Here is an 18,065-nt window from a genome sequence, read left to right as displayed (position 1 = left end):
ATGAATAAACAATCATGTGCTCACCCTCTTCGTCCTCTTTGCTGCCACAACTATCTTCCTTCCCGTTGTTGCCACATACAACTTTTTATCTGGTTATGGGGCCCACGTTAAAGGAGCTACACGATGGAGCAAATTTTGCTAAGCTAGCTTCTGATGACTCGTCCTCCTATAACACCCTCTAGAGAAATATATACACTAAAGTTACCCTAAGCTGGACAAAGTCTGATACCATAGCCAGACCCAACCCAACCAACGTGCCTAGCTAGTGCCTAGTGATTAAATCGATGGGTCTGGTACAACAGTTTTCGCCAGTGACTAGCATTGAGTGGTTCTTAGAAGACCATGTGGCCTCAAGTATTGGCAACCTTGAATCTTCCCTCCCATAGTTCTACTGTTGGCAAGGAAACTGTGAGCAACAGTCAATCAGTGTCGCTAGGCACCGCTCGTCGTCCCGACCGTGGTGGCATGGTGGGGTCCAAGTTAAGGTGTTTGTTGAATCAACACTTTCTATCTATGGCTAAGGGTAGCTCCACCATATGAAAATAAGGGTGCAAATAGAATATTTTAGGTCTTAGCTTCACTACCAAACTTCTAAATTGTGAGATGCTATGCCAAAATGCTTGGAACTGATGCTAAAGTTACCTCCTGGTGCTATGAATAAACAATCATGGGCTCTTTGTCCCCTTCGCTGCCACAGCGGTCCTCCTGCTCGTTGTTGGCGCATGCAACTTTTTATTTAGTTGTGGGGTCCACGCTGAATCAAATTTTGGTAGCTTGTCCTCCGTACTCTTAAAAAAAATACACTAAAATTACCCTAAGGTGGACAAAGTTTAATACCAGCAACCAACCAACGTGCCGGCGCCAGCCAAAATTGCTGTGTGCGCTCCGCCGCCTACACACGGATAGCCCATTCCCCAAGAAAGAACCCCAGTACTGGAACAGAGAGAGAGAGAGGGGAAAGCGAATGCGGCTGCGGCTGGAGAAATTCAAATCCCGACTCCCCAAACCAATTTCCCCACCACCGAATTAGCTAGCGGCGGGGCCGCTTTCCCTCGATCCGCTCCGGTTTCCAAAATCCAAACTCCTATCCCAATCCCAATCGAATCGAAGCTTCCGTCGAGGGGGCGGGGGCGCGGCCCTGGTTAGGGTTTGGAGGTGGCCGGCGCCGGCGCGGGCGCGGGCGCGGGGCGGGGGATGGATCCGGAGCAGACGTTCCTGCGGGTGCACGCCCGGCTGTCGGGGATGCTGTCGCAGCTGCTCACGCCGCGGATCCGCCTCGCGCTCGAGTACCTCTACCTCGCCGGCGCCGTCGCGCTCTTCTGCCTGCTCGTCGTCATGCACACCAACTTCGTGCAGCAGGTGAGTCAGAGCCCGTCTCCGGGTAATCCTAGTGGCCTGCTTAGTCTCCTGGTGTTGTGGTTGTTGATGTTGCTGCTGCTGCTGCTGCTCTGTGATTCTTTGGGGCCGGAATTGGCGCTTCTCCTGGGCTTCTGTTAGAGCAGTCACCGGGTTTTGGGTGGGCAATTCGTGCTAGCTACGGTGATTTGAGTCTGCGGTGCTAATGCTGCCATGTCGATGTAAACTGTGGAAACAGAGCTAACATATCCGCTGTGCTGATGATTTTGAGGCTATTATCTGAGGAACTTTTGCCTTCCGATCCTCATTTGTGATGTTACCGCGCAAAGTTCTATTTAAATATGTGCCTGAACATGCTTATGATTTGTGGTGTTTAGATGAACTAGGAAGAAAAAAAGTTAAGTATTAGTTAATTCATATAAATAGTGTTGCCTTCCGCTTCTGTTGATTAGTGCTGGACTTTCAATCGATATGATTATACATTCTGTACCTATGTCTTCACTCATTTTAACACAGACTTCAATTGTTGATCTCATTAAGTTGCTGCAAGTTAAATTGAGCTAATCCAATTGATCAAGTTTATCCATCCTTATACAAGGGATTAGTGATGCATGAAATTGAGCACAAAATAAATAGTTAATGAACTATGAGATGTTTATATGCATATAGCAGTATAGCACAGCTGCACATACTGCCATCATACCAAGCAAGGGCATGCAACTATAACCACGGTCATCTAAAAAACCTGTCTATATCTTTGTACATCTAGAAGCAGGTTCTCTATAATTCATATAGTCATGTGAACTAGGTAGAAAGAGAAAGTTGATAGAATTTTTCACATGAGCTGGAGCCGTGTAACACAAAAGCCTAGATTTGGGAAAAAAAAAGAATATCTGTAGGAAAAAAGAAAAGAATGAAACCCTATGTGATGGGCTCAATTGCTAATGCTCTTTGATTTTCCGGTCCATATATCTGGGTCCAGTGTTTATTTGTAGCTTCTCAACTTTGAATTTTCTTTTGCATGCGAAGCCGGGCTGCTCAAGTGAGTTTTCTGGAATTGAATTTGGAGAAGCACAACTTGTCCAAATCAAGGTACATGTTGATGTCATGTTACTCGTTGCATTTTTGTTGAGTCTTAGCTACTGTGTAAACTCTCTTCTTCGTTTCCTTTCCATTCCTGGAAGATAGTAATGTTCCTTGTAACTTTTCCTGTTTACGATACTAAAAATGTTTTCTATTGGTGGCAATTTCAAACTTCTCCCATGGTATGAGTTGTAGATTATCAGTGGGGGACTATGGGCCAGCAGAGGTGCTTCGTATATCATGGATCTCCAGAACCTGGGACGTTCAGCTGAGAAAATTCTAGAGGTTAATGGTGATAAGTTCAATATTTTGGCATCTAAGTTTTGGTCAACTTGGGTTGGCCCTGGAGCTCGAAGGAGTAAGCTAATGTTTAGAACTTGGAAGGGAGACAAAGAATTCGAGCCTCAATCAGAGAATGCAGCTGACACAACTGTTTCCACGACTATTCCAGGCGTACCAGACTTCAAGGCAGCTGGAGAGGGTTCTGTACACCATCCTTTATCTGCTAAGGAGTTGTTTAAAGCAGCAGTGTCATATTTGTTCAGAAAGTGGTACTTTTGTGTTGTCTCATTCTGGAGAAACATAAAGCATCTTTCAGAGAATACCCTCCAGTTAATGGTAAGAAGTTTGACCAGTATTGTTTTAAACTGCCTCCACACTTCCCCTGAAAACCCTCCTTTTGTTGGTCCTTGACGGATGATGGATCTTTTTTTGAGGTAGCGAAAAGTTGCTAGATCATTTTTTTCTTAAAAAAGTTAGTTCTTGGGTGTTTGTTAGCCTTTCATCTTGCTTTTTGAGAAGCGCTTGTGAAGATGCAAGAAAAAGATTGCTGTTATACTATTCATCAAGATTCAGATTAAGAAAAAGAATGCTCATGAAGATGCTGAGTTCCATAAAGTGGTATCATATCTTTTTTCTTTATGTATTTGCTTGTGCATGATCTGTGTGTTTCTGGTTTTACGTATCACCTAATTAGTCAAATATGCATATATTTTATTCCCTAGGATATTTTCTTGCTTATTCAAACAATAGGTCAGATCAAATTGGAATGACTTCCTCCATATCATTAAGGATCTTCAACTACCAAGCATGGATCATCTTCATTTGACAATAGGTAATGTTTGCAGTTAACTGATCATATTCTACGATGCCTCATCCTAGAATAGTGCTTGCATGAATCTTATTAACCTTGTCCTTGTACTGCGAACTCCCAGCATTAGTTTTCTAACTTCTTCCTAGCTTATGTTGTTTGATACAGTGCAGTGGTTTGAGAGGAGAAGCAAAGCATTTGAGCCTACCTATTTATATGGTGTGGAGAAGGTGAGACTCTTCCTGCCATATTGATATCACTTGGCCACTTTGGCTGCTTTAGGGCCTGTTTGGTAGAGATCTCCTTGATTCAAATTCTCTATGGAGAGTGATTCTCTGTGAGAAGTGATCCTGTGACTGAAAGTGATTCTCTAGAATGAACTATATGGAGAAAGTGATTCTGTGCAGGAAGTGAATCAGGGGAAACTGCTTTTTTCAGCTCCCCAGCTTTTAGTTTATTTCAGAGAATCACTTTCACGGATTCCACTCAGGGAGTTAAAAGCTGAAAGCTGCTGTTTGGCAAAGCTCCTCCTGATTTCAGCCGGGAAGTTGCTCTGGGAGTTCTGCCAAACAGGCTCTTAGTATGCTTCTTGTTGATGAACTTCTTATTTCTTAGCACAATGAGAATATAAACTTTTGTTGAACATGATTGAAACTTATATGCTACAATTAGGTGAGGAAATTGTGTGTATGCAATTAGTCAATCCTCAGCTGGTAAATATACCATCGAAAATCGACTTATTGCGAGTATGTCACTGCTTCTTGACATATTTAGGGAAAAATGCCATTATGAGAATACTTTCCTTTAAATCCCATTAGTACCCTTGCTTTGTCCGCTTCATATCCTTACAAACTTCTCCATTACTGCTTGAGCGCCCTATCCTCCAGCGAGCTCACAACACAACCTCCACTAACATCAGTGTAGCCTCCAGTGACGAGGTGGAACAAGATGGAGGTGATGTGATTGAGCTCCATATCTGATGCTGCCATGTGTGTGATTGGATACAGATGAAGCTACTAGCCTTCTCTATCTATCGTCATTGCTCTCCCAGCTGCAATTCGCCTTACTTGGCCACCAGCCCACCGCATTTGTTCACTATTAGCTGCATCCCACGTTGTCCCAACATGTTGGAGAAGTGGCAGGTTATTGCCGTAGGGATTAATTAACTAACTCGACAATTTTTCTAGCTCATATAATCTAGTTAGTTAATTAAGTTGAACTAGAGTGGATCCATAGATCGATCCATGCCGATCCCTATATTACCGACCAGCACTGCTGCTCGTTGTACTGCTGGTGAGCACTCTGAGCAGTCATAAGGTATTGCCAGCCTCCATCTCGGCATGCCAACTACTCACAAAACACAAAGCACTAACCTGGAAGCTATTGGATGAAATCGTCCTCAGCACATTGACGAAGAGGCACTATGTATGTAATTTTCTAATGTTGGCGAGGGTAAAACAAAGAACAATCATTTTGACTCAGTGAAAGAAGTTCAACCTTATTACAGTGGCATATTCACCCAACGTATAAGGATGTTGAGAAGCAGTGGCATATTCACAATTAGGTGCTTTTAGCAATATAGGTGTCATGATCCTGATCAATCAGACAACCAAATTAACTCACAAATACTCGATCAATCGGACAACCAAATCAACTCACAAATACTCTAATCCAATCCAATCACAGTAATAGGGTACAATTATGGGGAGAAGTGGAGCTTAGATTGGGAAGAGCAATAGACTGGGAAGAGAAGCAATTGGAGATTGGGGATTAGAAGCAAGCAAGGGGGATTAGGCGACTGTCTCGTCGACGGGTGGTGGAGCTGCGACCGCTTCATCAATGCGTGGTGGAGCTAGCTCCTTCAACACGGGATCCTCCTGCCCCGCTTGCGACAGATGCGGCACCAGAGACGTCAGATCTGCAGTAGAGATGAAGGGGTCGGTGAAGATGCCTTGGGTGTGTCAAACATCACTGTCTTTGTTGTGGTAGCAGCCACACCCATCGTCGCCATAGCCTCTTTGTCGGAGGATACCTGAGCAGCTTTGGGGTGATGTGGACGAGGCTGAGCGGCATCTGGTTGGGGTGGTGATGAGGCGCGACGGCGGAAGCGGGTTCGGTGGTTGTGTCGGTGTACCGAGCTGCAGCGGAAGCTGGTGACACTAGAGAGCACGTCGCAGCTACCAGCGAGCGCATCGACACCAAAATGGCCGCGATGGAAGCCTGCAGTGCCGTGAACCTCTTTGGGATCTCAGCCTGGGCCAAAACGGGAGCTGCTACAGAGGTAGTCATCGATGCCGAGACAGACTTGGGTGCGGATACGGCGGTTGTTGGCGCCGAAGTCGCTGTCAATGTAGGAGCATTGAAGGCGCTGGCAGATGTTGGCGTGGTGGTGGATGTAGGCACGGCTATTGTCGCCAGAGTGACAATGGTGGACGCCGACGCCAAGGAGGATGTCACAGCGGACACAACAGCAGGGCACGCGGATGCGGAAGTAGTAGCGGTCGCTGACGCCAGCGCGGATGCTGACACCGCAGTGTACCCCGTTGTAGGGGTGGTCGCCGACACACTGACGTGATTGTCGACGGAATGCACAAATTGGACATCCAACGAGCAGCACTTGTCATAGAGGTAGCGCCCGTGGGTGATGCCCTGAGCCCGCTCCGCGTTCTAGCTCGACCGGAACCGAACCAAGGCCTCAACACGCCATGTGGTCGACGACGCGAGCACCTACACCTTCATTGCCCCGTAGATGTCGTAGACTGCGTCCAGCACTTCCTCGGTCACCGGGTACTGCACCAGGCTGACGGTGACGCGAAGAAGACGGCTCGGGGTGGTGTTAATTCAGTTCGACATTTAACCGAACAGGTGGCGAGCACTTCCACCATGAACTCCTCCACCAATGTAATCCATGGCTGCCGCACCACAGCTCCGGGGATCGACGGCTCTGGTACCAATTGTCACGATTCCAATCGATCGGACAACCAAATCAACTCACAAATACTTGAATCAGCACAAGCCTTAGCTATTCCTACTGCCCAATCCAATCCAATCACAATAACAGGGTACAATTATGGGGAGAAGTGGAGCTTAGATTGGGAAGAGCAATAGAGTAGGAAGAGAAGCAATTGGAGATTGGGGATTAGAAGCAAGCAAGGGGGATTGGGGGATCAGAGAAGAATCTGGGACTGGGGAAGAAGACCTGAGGAAGAGGACTATTCCATTTTGTTCTTTGATGCCCAACTGTTTGGCTTTGCTCCCCTTTTGTAGTCCACACTGAGCGTCGGGCCCATATGACAGTCAGACACACCCTTGTATGTGACAATAGGTTTGGCTGGTGGCATATAGTTTATTGAATTAACTACATGCAATACTTGAGTTGGTAAAGAGGATCAAAAGACCCATTTGTTCTTCGTTTTATGTTACGTGCTGGAATTACTGTTTACCGGCGGATACTGTAGCCGCTTGTTACTGTAGCGCGGTTAGAGATCAGATTAGATTAGTTAGAGATAAGATCTATTAGTTGGTTTTAGAGATAAGATTTGTTAATTTAGATTATTAGGGCCTTCTCTTATATAAAGAAGGGCGCAACACCATTGTAATCAAGTAAGAAGAATAAATCTAGTTTTCAGTCCCCTTGTCTAGTCTCCTTTAATATGTTGTCTTCTTTAATATACTGTCTTCCCAATCTATGATCTAATTTCTCCCCTAACGGCCGACGTTGTCTGGCTATCCTCACAGCTGATGTTTACCCTAACATATTCGCTTTAGGAGCTTTCTTACGTGTTAATTTCTTTGCTGCAGGGATATTTCTTGCTTTCTGAAGGGGCTAAAATTCGTCATGGTGTCCGAACAATCAATATCACAATTTCTGCTCGAAATCCTTGCTTCGGAAATAGGTTATTGTTTAGTCTTTCTTGAACCTCCTCCATGTTTGCAAGCTTTTAAATGCAAGCACAAATTGCAAGTTTTACTGGAGTATTAGCATCTTCTCATAAACTGACAATTTTGGTGTGATCTAAATTTCAAGGGGAAAACCCTTCGTACCAACATGCGAACACACTGCATGTTGTATTTGGCTGGGATCTTGTGAAATTTGACTGCAGACAACACTGTTCACCTGCTTGTGATGGCACAGTATAAGGGGAACTGGTGCCATATTTCAATGAGCACTGCGATAATAATTCCTATCTTTTTGCAAACATGAAATTTTCGATGATTTAATAAAAAAATTCATTTGTTTGCAGTTTGTACACAAATGTGAGAAAGACATTTCTTTCTTTCTTTATGTTTTCCTTCATTACACTTCTCTAGTGGGTGTATGGGATGCGTTAGTAGTCCAGTGATTCACACATGTCCTCTTTGTACCGATACTATGCAATTGAGTTGTCTGCAGCAGAATAAAAATCAAAACTTTTCTACTATTTTCTTTTCAGGTGGCAGCAGCTTTTAATAAACAGCATTGTTGGCTATGATACTATACTTACAAACAGCTTGGTGAATGCTCCTGGTCATGGTACGCTTATGATCCAATTGTGCTTGTGCCAGCTTTGATCATCAGAATAATTTTACATAATGAATTAATGATTGGAAGCATGTTGAACTTCAGTTTTTAGCATTTTGTGTAATTGTTTGCATTACACCCTGTTATACACTAGTCTTTTGCACTTTGGTATGATATGCAGGCTATCTGTACAACTTTCAGACAAAGGAGCTTTATGATCTCAGTTATGGGCATGAACCACCAGAAGGTCCTACAAGATTTGGAGGTTTGTATAGTTAACTTTGTTTTCTCAGTATGTTGGCCTAACTCCTTGGTGTTTTTTCCCAGTGATGTAGGTATTGTGCTATCAATGTTTTATACATTCCAGCTACTAAATTGCAGTGAACTTTTTAGTTAGAAAATATGAAACCAATAAGTTCTTACATTTTGTTGCAGCCTTCTGATTGCCTTTCATAACATACATAAGACTCCTGTCTCCTCTCTGTGCATCAATTCTGATGCATTGCAACTTTGGTGTTTGCAGATTACTTTGTGACAAAGTGTGGTGTTCTTCTAATGTCACTCTTTGTCTTTTTCACAACCACCATGTCTGTTTCATTTACTCTAAGAGAAACACAATCCCGCATGCTTAGGTTCACAGGTTTGTGTTTCTTTCTGTATGTTGCAACCTGGGACTGCTATGTGCTTAAACTTTTACTTGATTCGCAAATAATACATGCTGTGCTGTTCTTCCTTGAAATTTTCAGTGCAGCTTCAACACCATGCACGCTACCAACTGCCCACTTTTCAGTTGATATTCGTGCATGTCATCGAATCATTGGTTTTTGTTCCGGTATGGGAATATTCTTTGGTGTTTTGAAATATTTGAAGTTTGTAAAGAAAATGTATAGCTGCAGGCTTCACCAAATTTCTGCATAGCTCATCATTCTTTTGTTCTGATTTTGTAGATTATGATTGGGATCCTCTTTTTTCTATTTGAGTTCTACGATGATCAGTTGCTTGCGTTTCTTGTTTTGACTCTTGTATGGTTATGTGAGCTATTCACGATGATCAGGTAATGTTTTCCATGGAAATTTTACTGGAATTGTTTATGATTGCTCCACTGCTATTGGGAGACTTCCATCCTTTTTTGGAATAACTAGGCTTTGCTCAGTAGAACTGTTGAGAGAGCAATTAAGATATATTTCAGGGTCAAGAAATCTAAAAAGAGGTCGCTTGGCATGTGGAGATAGTATAAGGCAGCTCACATGCATGTATTTATCAGAACTGATCTTCTGCAGAACAAACTTTGTTGAAGCTAATGATTTCAAATTTCTGATCCTTATTTTGCAGTGTGCGGACATCTATATCTATGCAGTTCTTTCCACGTTTTTTCTTGCTGTATTTTCTGGTTTTCCACATCTACTTCTTCTCATATACTTATGGTATGTAAAACTCAGTAGGTATCAGATACTTGATATTGTTTTTCTGTAGATAAACTAATGGTGGTATTTCTATCACTTTATGACTTATGCATTGATGTATGCTTTACCAGGCTTCTCTTATCTGGCTTTCTCTGCTACAGCCGCATTCATGCAGCATCTGATTTTATATTTTTGGAACCGTTTTGAAGTAAGTTAATATCGTCTTGTGTTGTGTTTGTGTATTTCTTCTTTTTTATCCAAGGCTTGTTACTAGCTTGTTTAATATTTTGATATCCTGTTCACATTTTTTCATGTGGAAAAGATCATTGGTTACCATTAGATGTTTCTAAGTTTAATATCACTCTGCAAATTTCTTACGTATTGCATTTGAAAGCTCACTGAAAGTCGGTTTATTCACTGCGGAGGATAGGTTAGGATGCATATATTACGTGGTGGCTTCATCAGCTTTAACATGTCATTGTCACCCAGACACCCATTGTGTTACTTCATACTGGCTTCTTGTGCTTCAGGTGCCAGCTCTCCAGAGATTCATTCGGAGTCGAGCTCACATTCACCAACAGACAGGTGTCCAGATTACATCCTCAACTATCTACACATCTACCTTACACATTGCTAGGGTAAATGTGAGGGACCCTGGCACAATAAACGATGGCCTTGGTGCTGCTCGTGAAGCAGATGCCCTATTGGTTCAGGATGAGTCTGCCAGGAACCAGCAAGAGGGTCAACAGAACGAAAATGAAGAACCAACAGACAACAATCCTATCCAATATCAAGACCAAGACCCTCAGCAAGCTGGAAATGCCCCTGCAGGCTCGGGCTCCCTGAATCCATTTGGTTCCCTTTTACTATGGTTGTTAGGAGGCAGTGCTTCTGATGGCATAGTTTCTTTCTTCTCTATGTTCAGAGATGTCCGTGATCATGGTCAAGATTTCACCGATCCTCCTCGAAATGAAAATGACCAGGTGACATAGAATCTTGACGATGAAAGTGGAGGAGGATTGAAGACGAAATGGTACTCACAGTGGGTGATTGGGTGGACTATCAATTTTTGCTAAGCTGATATATAACCAGCACCCCCTTCAAAGGATAATGATGAACACTGATGGCAGCATATACAGACCGGCGTTGTCTGGACATACCATATTAGTTGGTATCATCTCTTTTTTTGTTAGTAGGTAAGGATGTTGAATTGTATCTATTCATGATATGTGTGCATTTCCTACCGTCTGAATGGGGATGCCCGTTCCAGTCGTGTACAGAAATGTTCTTCAACTCACAGCATCCTGAATGTTGTGCAAATTCGTTGTATCCCATGTGTGGGTGCTGCAACATGCAATGCTGCTGTGTACACCTGTGCCTGCATTCTACAAATCAATGGTATGAATTCATCGTTGCATATGTTGTTCCAACTTCCAACTTCCAGCTTAGTGTTTGCAAATTAATTTCTAGAAACTCTGGATATTGTAATGTTGCCCTTTTTTTCTGATTGCAGTCTCTTCGAAGTTGAAAGTGGTGCCATTTTCCCGTCACGGTACATCAATGTGCCGTGCATTGTGGCTTGTGATGGTCTAGAGTTGCAGGCGGTGCATGTACAACGGTACCACTTTAGCCGTTTCAATGGGTCGTCTCTTGCTAAAGAGACCAAGTAGAGAACTTAAAAAGTTTGGAGTCACGCATAGATAAATTTAAGAGACCACTTGCACGGATTTAGTGGGTCGTTTCTTTATTTATTTTCTTCGAACCATGGTGAGTCATCTCTTTAGCAAGAGACTAAGTAGGGAGCTTAAAAGTGTGGGTTCACATAGAGATAATTTGAGAGACAACTTGCACCACCCCTGAGCACACCAACGCAAAGTAGTCGCAGTAGAGCCCAAATCTCGCACTCGTCTTCCATAAAAGCGTCTCCAATAGTATAGCTAGTCACTATCTATTATTTTTGTTCAAATCATCAGTATGTAGTGCAATAGCTAACTTTTTCAATAGTTGATCTATAGCCACTAATTTTTTTAAAAAAAATTAGTCCATCCATCTACATTCTCTCTCAACCAATCAACATTCACATTTTATCTTCTTTTTAATGTTTTATGCGTTATAGTCTATCTACATATTAAGAGATAACGTTTTTCTCTTATTTATCTTTCTTCTCCACCTATATACAAATCTGATATCAGAAATATTATATCTGACTGACCTACATTATTGGTGACGCTCGGACTACAGTCCTTTGAAACGAAAAGCCTTCCCCTCCATCAGCTAGCTTATTTTTCCCATTTCGTACTGCATGTCTGCATCTTCTTGTGAGCACAGGTACGACCTCACCTCACTGCCCAGTGCCCCCCGTTTCAAACAATTGCTAGTTCGGGCGCCCACTGAACAGAACCGAGGCGAGGGGGGTCTCTCCCCCGAAACAATTTCAAACCTCGCGACGGCCGCCGAGCCCATTTCGAGCCCGAAAAATCCCCAAACGCACCCAGGATCCTGCGGCGGTGCAGCGGTCTCTTTCCCCTCGCCCCTCTTTCTCCGAAGTGGAGAAACCCAAGCGAGAGGGAAAGAGGAATAATCCATCGCAGCCCAATCCGATTCAGTTTCTTTCCTCCCTCGGAGAGATCTAGCGGCGGCGGATGCCACTCGGGGAGGGCGCGGCGACGGCGGGGGATTTCGCGCTGCCGGACGAGGTCCTGGCGGCGCTGCCGCGGGACCCGTACGAGCAGCTTGATCTGGCGGGGCGCATCACGGCGCTGGCCGTGGCAGGGCGGGCGTCCGGGCTGGAGCGGGAGGCGGCGCGGCTGAGGACGGAGGCCGCGGACAAGGACCGCCAAAGCGGGGAGCTGCGGGAGCGGGTGGCGCTGCTCGACACCGCGCTGCAGGAGACCAACGCCAGGCTCCGCGCCGCGCTCGAGGACAATGTGGGTGCCGGCGCTCGTGGCCTTCTGTTTGTTTGGACTGGGTTCGGTTGGCCTCTTGATTTCACTGTGGGGATTCGGTGTTTGCGTTGTGGGCGCAGATTAAGCTCTGCACGGAGCGGGACTCGCTGGCGCAGACGTCCAAGAAGCTGGCGCGCGACCTGCAGAAGGTGGGGCCTCTTTGACCCTTTCGATTCTGCTGTCCTCGTAGATATTGGTTGCTGAGTTGCTTTAGTGCTGTGTAGCTTTGATTAGAAAACTTGTTACTATTTAGGCAGCTTGGCTGGAACGATGGAACAGTAGAACACTATTGTGAATCTTACCGCGCATCCTCCTCAGCCTGATGTCCTAAACGTTTAGGTGAAGGAAGGGGAAGGCTCTATTTGAGCCATTTAGTAGTAAATTATTGGATTACGAGAAACTGGATTGTGATTTCTCAGGCTGTAAGTGGGATTGAGATCCAGAGAGAAGGATGGAATTCTTCAGACATGTAATATCATCGATGAACAGTGATAGCAAGTCACGGATGTTTTCTGGGCTGAACTCACCCTAAGTGCCAAGTGAAATGTTAATCAACTATGAAATCATTTACCCAATCTGCAGCCATGGTAATAGGCATAGGGGCCCCTAAATAAGGCATATCTTAGACTCTTAGTAGTGAACAAATATTCTTTTCCCTTTTTTGGGTATGAAATCAAGAAAAAAAAAAGTTTGTTTCTTAACTCTGAAGACCAAGCCAGATGATATTTCAGCTTGTCAGTTACACTTCGTCTATGTTTTATGTAGCCTTTTTGTTTGACAACATTCTCAACATGACAATATATCTGCTCTATGATCAGCTGGAGTCATTCAAGAGGCATCTGATGCAGTCACTGCACGATGATAGTTCATCGGTGTGTTCATCTATTTACCCAGTGTATCATGTTATTCATATGTATTTGCTATGTTAAGGGTTGAGGTTGACTGTTGCCCTTGATTATGTGCTGACCCCTTCTCAAGCAGCGACAAGAAACAGTTGACATTACGTGTGATCAGTCGATAGCATCGAAAGTGTCGTCATGTGGAGGTTATATCTACTTGAAAATCTTCCATTTCTATGAGCCATTGAAATATCTGACATTGATCCCTAATTTTCTATTTCTTTTAAATATTGAAGATGGTGGATCAGTCAGCCACTCTACAACAAATATATTGAGCGATTCTGTGAATACTGGGAATACAAACCGAGAAGGTCTTGTTAGCTTGTCAATTATTGTTCATCTTGGTAGTCATTATCCTGACAACATAATTTTCAATCCTTTGTATTCTCAAGTATCTGTTTGGTACAGCTGCGAGGCCTCCAGTTCAAAAATATGCCCTCTCATCTCACATCACCCCTCGCCTTACTCCGGAGGCCACTCCTAAAATATTGTCCACTTCTGCTTCTCCAAGGCGAATGTCTACTACAGCAACACCTAGATCTCGAATTGAAGGGCACATGTCAATGACACCATGGTATCCATCAAGCAAGCAATCCTCTGCGGCTAACTCACCTCCACGGGGACGTCCCATCCCAGGTTTCTTTTATTCTGAAGACATATAGCTGTCTGAAACTATGATGTTACATGAATAGCATAAATATGGTTAATGCTATGGTTTTCAGGTCGCACTCCTCGTATTGATGGAAAGGAGTTTTTCCGTCAGGCCAGGTCAGTTGATATCTTATCCTCTTTTCTACATCAGCAAATTTGATGGATGATTTATTATAATTACAAAACGTCATTACAACTTCTAGGAGCCGTCTATCATACGAACAATTTGGAGCATTTTTAGCCAACATCAAAGAGCTCAATGCCCATAAACAGTTACGAGAGGTTGGTTGATGTTTCCATTTACTAATTTGTGAATTGATATCCTGTTGTGTCATAACACCAAACCACATAACTTTTCACATCTACGTCTCATCCAGGAAACTCTCAAGAAGGCTGAAGAGATATTTGGTCCAGACAACAAAGACCTTTATCTCTCTTTCCAAGGCTTGCTAAACCGTAGCATGCCATAGGCTTCATGTTGTTCTTTAGTTGGTAAGATTTTCCATCAAATTTTATGAACTCCATGGTCTCTCATCCATATTCTATTCACTCAGAAAATCTAATGATAACAAAATAAGGTAATTTCTTATTGGAATTGCAGATGACCCATGTTACCAGGACACCCATATCCAAAATCCATTGCGAGTCAAGACACTCGCGCACCCGTGTCGGATTCCAAGTGGTATTTGGTGTGTTCTAAATTTTTTCGCCAAATCGGATGCCCCAACACAAGCCAAGCCAGACTCTGACACCCGTGCACATGTCCATGTAACACAGCAGATGACATGAAGTTACTGCATCGGTAACTTATTGCCACCTAGTTGTGGAGTGCAATGCCCAGCTGCAAATTTTTGTCCCATAATCTACATTAGGTCTCGGAATGATCAGATCTGCCTCTGAACAACAGAGCTGCTGTTTATGTTAGTGCTGTATTTTCATAAAATAGGACAGTATTTTGTTGCCCAAATTTGGTTACAATTTGTTGAGGGGCCATCCTTGTAAAACTGTGCAACAAACTTGAAAAGTATTTTTACCCAACCGTCACCTGCAGTGGTCTCTATCCTATTCTAGTTGTATGACTTTTTGTTTTGCTCTCTTTGAACTGAAATGTGGACTTCTGCTCTGAAGCTCATTTCGCAGCTAAATAAAACTTGGCAGATAATTCCCCAGGCACCAACAGTGAAATAAACACTAGATGTAAGAAAGATTAAAGTAACTGCATTTCCATAGCAGAGTTCACCTGTTTTACTGAGCAAATGCTGCCAGCAAGGAAGGCTTTGCAATGCATAGCATATTAGCATGATGCACACTAATATCTGTAGTAGTGTTCCACTTCTCATGGAAGGACAGCCAAAAACCAAGCCCTGAACATACTAGAAGGTATAGGAGAAGGCTTCTATGTTCACCTTCCTCCCAGTGTCACGCTGTTACAGGCTTACAGCGCACACTCGCCATATAGTTCAATATTATATACCAACTACCAGACCATCTGTGACTCAAAACGGCACTTGATCGCACGCTAAATCAGCTAGAAGAACCTAAACTTGACCTGACCCAGAAGCACCTGATGCAGTCAGACACCCTAGTAGGACCAGAACTGGGACTCGTCCATGCTGGACTGGTCCATGACCAAGTCCAGCAGCTCCGGCGTGGTCTTGCAGTGCGCCTCCGGCTCCACCGTCTTGGGCGAGGACATGGACGACGGCGAGCCGGCGCTGCTGTTGCCGCCGCTGCCACAGCGCCGGGCCGCCTTGAGGCGGTGCGCGAAGTTGGCGTTGCTCATGTTGAGCCTGACCATCTCCGCCTGCGCCAGCGCCAGCTGCGCCTGGAGGGCCTCCACCTGCTGCTGCAGCGACGAGATGGCGCCGACGCAGCCGTAGACTGGGTCCCTGACGCGGGCGTTCGCCTCGTACACCAGGCTGCTCACCGCGTCCCCTCGGTGCTGCACCGGGATCTCCTGCAAAATTCCATGGAAAAGTTTCAGAACCTCAGTAGCGGTGCATGCGCAGACATGACAAAGTAGGATATAGATACGACAATGTACAATAAGATACTTGTGTTCCTACATCTCAAAGATACACATGAGAAGGTAGCAGATACCTCTCATCATACATGTGGCAGACACACTTGGAGCCTAGGAGATTAGGACCAAGAATAGATACCTGATTATTGGAGTTCTTGTTCCAAGAAAACTAATGGGAAAGGATTAAGAACATGTTTGCATGTTTGGCGCAGCCGAAAGTTTCGTTTTCAAATAGCATGTGCATTTCTTGTCTGAAGATAATGAGTGATGCAGAAGAAACGGGGCCGTACACTACTGATGGACTGCTCCTGACGGCTCGACACATGGGGAAATCTTTGGTTTGGAGATATGGTCAAGGGCAAGGAGAAGTCCTTGTCGATTTATTTGATTTGTACTCAACAGCTATCTATGGTGGCTAGACATGTCCCTGGGCACATGCTGATGAAAATGCAGCAAATCTTATTCGTTGACTCTTGTTTGGGCGATCTTTTTGTTTGATCCGGTTGATTGTTGCACTACACTGGCTTGGATGGCTACATGACTGGGCCCCAGTGAGCAGTGAAAGCAGGATATTTGTCCATGCCTTGTCAAGTTCATGATTAAGAGTTAAGCAAGCTCAAGAACAAGAACAAAATTGGTGGAAAATCGACCAAGCTTCTGGCTCAACAGTGTACACGAGACAAGTGCAGATTGTGAAACTGTAAACTAGCTAACCCGAGATGATCTCTGAAAGCATAACCACTGTGAGAATACTCTGTAAACTGGAATATTGGATACGTAAAAGTGCGCTATTTTTGGCAAAGCAGTCCACCTGAGACAGATACTGTCAGACTGTCACAAGAACAACACTTGGACTAGCCACATCTACAGCACACATTGACAAACTGTAGTCGAAACAAAGCAAGCAACACCACTTGTAATTAATAATCATCACGAGGATAATTTGGCCATGCAAGATTTTTTTTGCCCCTTCGCGAATTGACACAGGAATGCATTCTATGGGGAAAAAAAAAACTGATGCTAGAGATCGAGAAGTTAGCTGATGTCAAGAGAAGCAGAGACAAGCTCCACAAACTACTGCCGTCACCAGTACAGAAGCAGAGCACGCTGAACAACCGAAGAGCGGATTGGCAACTAGACGAGCGGAGAAGCATCAAGATCCAAGCATGCAGGCGCAACGTAGCGCCGTCGTGTGTGCAAGCGCACGCGTGCCGAGTACAGTGGTGCGCACCTGGAGCAGCTTGCTGACATTGCTGGCCCCGAAGACCTTGTGCACGTTGGCGAACTTGTGCGGCTCCGACGGCGGGAAGTAGGGGGCGAACACGCACCCCGCCGCGCACCGCCGCCGCAGCAGCTTGCACGCGGCGCACGGCGCCACTCCCCCTCCTCCGCCACCTCCCGCCCTCCCGCCGGCTGCCATCACCACCGCGTCCCTCATCGCCGCCGCGCGGCAAGAACTCTCGGACGGAGTGTGCGTGCAAGCAGTGTGCACCCCTCACTCAAGACTCCACTCCTGGGTGGTCGTCGCCAAATTGGGCGCCTGGCCTAGGTGTGTAGTGTAGCCAGGTCGGGGCATCGGCGGGTTGGTTGGGGTCGTGGAAGGCCCTTTTTAGTGGAGGAAGGGAGGCAGGCAGAGATAGACTGGGCTGGGCAAAGCTCCGGTCCCTCTCTCCTGCGATGATATAGTATATTTCCTTTTTTTTAATTTAGTTATTAAATTATGAAATAAATATTGTAGATGGAGTTTTTTTAATAGAGTCGAAAGTAGAGAGAGAAAGGACAGCGGGCAGTTGAGTTGTCTTGGGTAGACCGGTAGAGAGAGAGCGAGGAAGGACGGTGAGCAGTTGAGTCGCAGCATGTACCATCATGCATGCCTCCCCCACCCTTTTGAGTTTTGATCCATCCATCCATCCATCGATTTCACCCGTCCCACTGTGTCCTTCCTTTGACCGGCCCCTTACTAATGGCGGCGCAAGCAGCGCAGGGATTTTTTTTGGCCTTCTTTGAATTTTTTCTACAAATACTAGACTCTAGCGAAACTTTTTTTCAAAAATAGATCCTGACCTCGGTGTGCTATTACTTAACGCTGATGTATGTTGGCGTTACTTGACCCA

The 18,065-nt window shown here is 44.8% G+C and overlaps 3 protein-coding genes across 5 annotated transcripts; 2 read left to right on the top strand and 1 right to left on the bottom strand.

Moving 5' to 3' along the window:
• Window positions 1–876: 876 nt before the first annotated feature.
• On the top strand, window positions 877–10,852 carry LOC133912991 (membralin-like protein At1g60995). Of its 2 annotated transcripts, XM_062356008.1 has the most exons (15): window positions 877–1,359; window positions 2,386–2,448; window positions 2,635–2,797; window positions 2,891–3,057; window positions 3,472–3,553; window positions 3,698–3,759; window positions 7,331–7,425; window positions 7,963–8,042; window positions 8,212–8,295; window positions 8,554–8,670; window positions 8,777–8,862; window positions 8,978–9,084; window positions 9,363–9,454; window positions 9,565–9,641; window positions 9,964–10,802. In XM_062356008.1, the coding sequence occupies exons 1-15, from the start codon at window positions 1,195–1,197 to the stop codon at window positions 10,423–10,425; spliced, it is 1,902 nt and encodes a 633-aa protein (XP_062211992.1). In that variant the 5' UTR covers window positions 877–1,194; the 3' UTR covers window positions 10,426–10,802. The 2 variants fall into 2 exon arrangements, with proteins under 2 accessions (XP_062211992.1, XP_062211991.1); XM_062356007.1 differs by having other exon boundaries at window positions 878–1,359; window positions 2,635–3,057; window positions 9,964–10,852.
• A 229-nt stretch (window positions 10,853–11,081) lies between these two features.
• LOC133912992 (uncharacterized protein At4g15545-like) lies at window positions 11,082–14,972 on the top strand. 2 transcript variants are annotated; one of them, XM_062356010.1, is made up of 10 exons: window positions 11,082–12,360; window positions 12,459–12,527; window positions 13,197–13,250; window positions 13,360–13,423; window positions 13,514–13,588; window positions 13,686–13,913; window positions 14,000–14,045; window positions 14,132–14,210; window positions 14,306–14,420; window positions 14,530–14,972. In XM_062356010.1, the coding sequence occupies exons 1-9, from the start codon at window positions 12,076–12,078 to the stop codon at window positions 14,396–14,398; spliced, it is 993 nt and encodes a 330-aa protein (XP_062211994.1). In that variant the 5' UTR covers window positions 11,082–12,075; the 3' UTR covers window positions 14,399–14,420; window positions 14,530–14,972. The 2 variants fall into 2 exon arrangements, with proteins under 2 accessions (XP_062211994.1, XP_062211993.1); XM_062356009.1 differs by having other exon boundaries at window positions 13,357–13,423.
• A 177-nt stretch (window positions 14,973–15,149) lies between these two features.
• On the bottom strand, window positions 15,150–17,592 carry LOC133912990 (LOB domain-containing protein 4-like). The gene is made up of 2 exons (XM_062356006.1): window positions 17,183–17,592; window positions 15,150–15,885 (listed from the first exon to the last, which is right to left on the bottom strand). The coding sequence occupies exons 1-2, from the start codon at window positions 17,387–17,389 to the stop codon at window positions 15,511–15,513; spliced, it is 582 nt and encodes a 193-aa protein (XP_062211990.1). The 5' UTR covers window positions 17,390–17,592; the 3' UTR covers window positions 15,150–15,510.
• Between the last annotated feature and the right edge of the window lie 473 nt (window positions 17,593–18,065).

This window comes from Phragmites australis, chromosome 3 (genome assembly GCF_958298935.1).
Source record: "Phragmites australis chromosome 3, lpPhrAust1.1, whole genome shotgun sequence".
In the NCBI taxonomy this organism is placed as follows: Eukaryota; Viridiplantae; Streptophyta; class Magnoliopsida; order Poales; family Poaceae; genus Phragmites; species Phragmites australis.
This window is presented reverse-complemented; position numbering and strand designations above follow the sequence as displayed.

Bases quoted from the DNA above. Each gene is read 5' to 3' on its own strand.
- LOC133912991 (XM_062356007.1), top strand. From the start codon at position 1,195: ATGGATCCGGAGCAGACGTTCCTGCGGGTGCACGCCCGGCTGTCGGGG. The intron at 7,426-7,962 runs GTTATTGTTTAG...TTTTCTTTTCAG, and splicing joins AATCCTTGCTTCGGAAATAG to GTGGCAGCAGCTTTTAATAA. The intron at 8,296-8,553 runs GTTTGTATAGTT...TGGTGTTTGCAG, and splicing joins AGGTCCTACAAGATTTGGAG to ATTACTTTGTGACAAAGTGT.
- LOC133912990 (XM_062356006.1), bottom strand. From the start codon at position 17,389: ATGAGGGACGCGGTGGTGATGGCAGCCGGCGGGAGGGCGGGAGGTGGC. The intron at 15,886-17,182 runs GTGCGCACCACT...GGAATTTTGCAG, and splicing joins ATGTCAGCAAGCTGCTCCAG to GAGATCCCGGTGCAGCACCG.
- LOC133912992 (XM_062356009.1), top strand. From the start codon at position 12,076: ATGCCACTCGGGGAGGGCGCGGCGACGGCGGGGGATTTCGCGCTGCCG. The intron at 12,528-13,196 runs GTGGGGCCTCTT...CTCTATGATCAG, and splicing joins TGGCGCGCGACCTGCAGAAG to CTGGAGTCATTCAAGAGGCA. The intron at 14,046-14,131 runs GTCAGTTGATAT...TACAACTTCTAG, and splicing joins GAGTTTTTCCGTCAGGCCAG to GAGCCGTCTATCATACGAAC.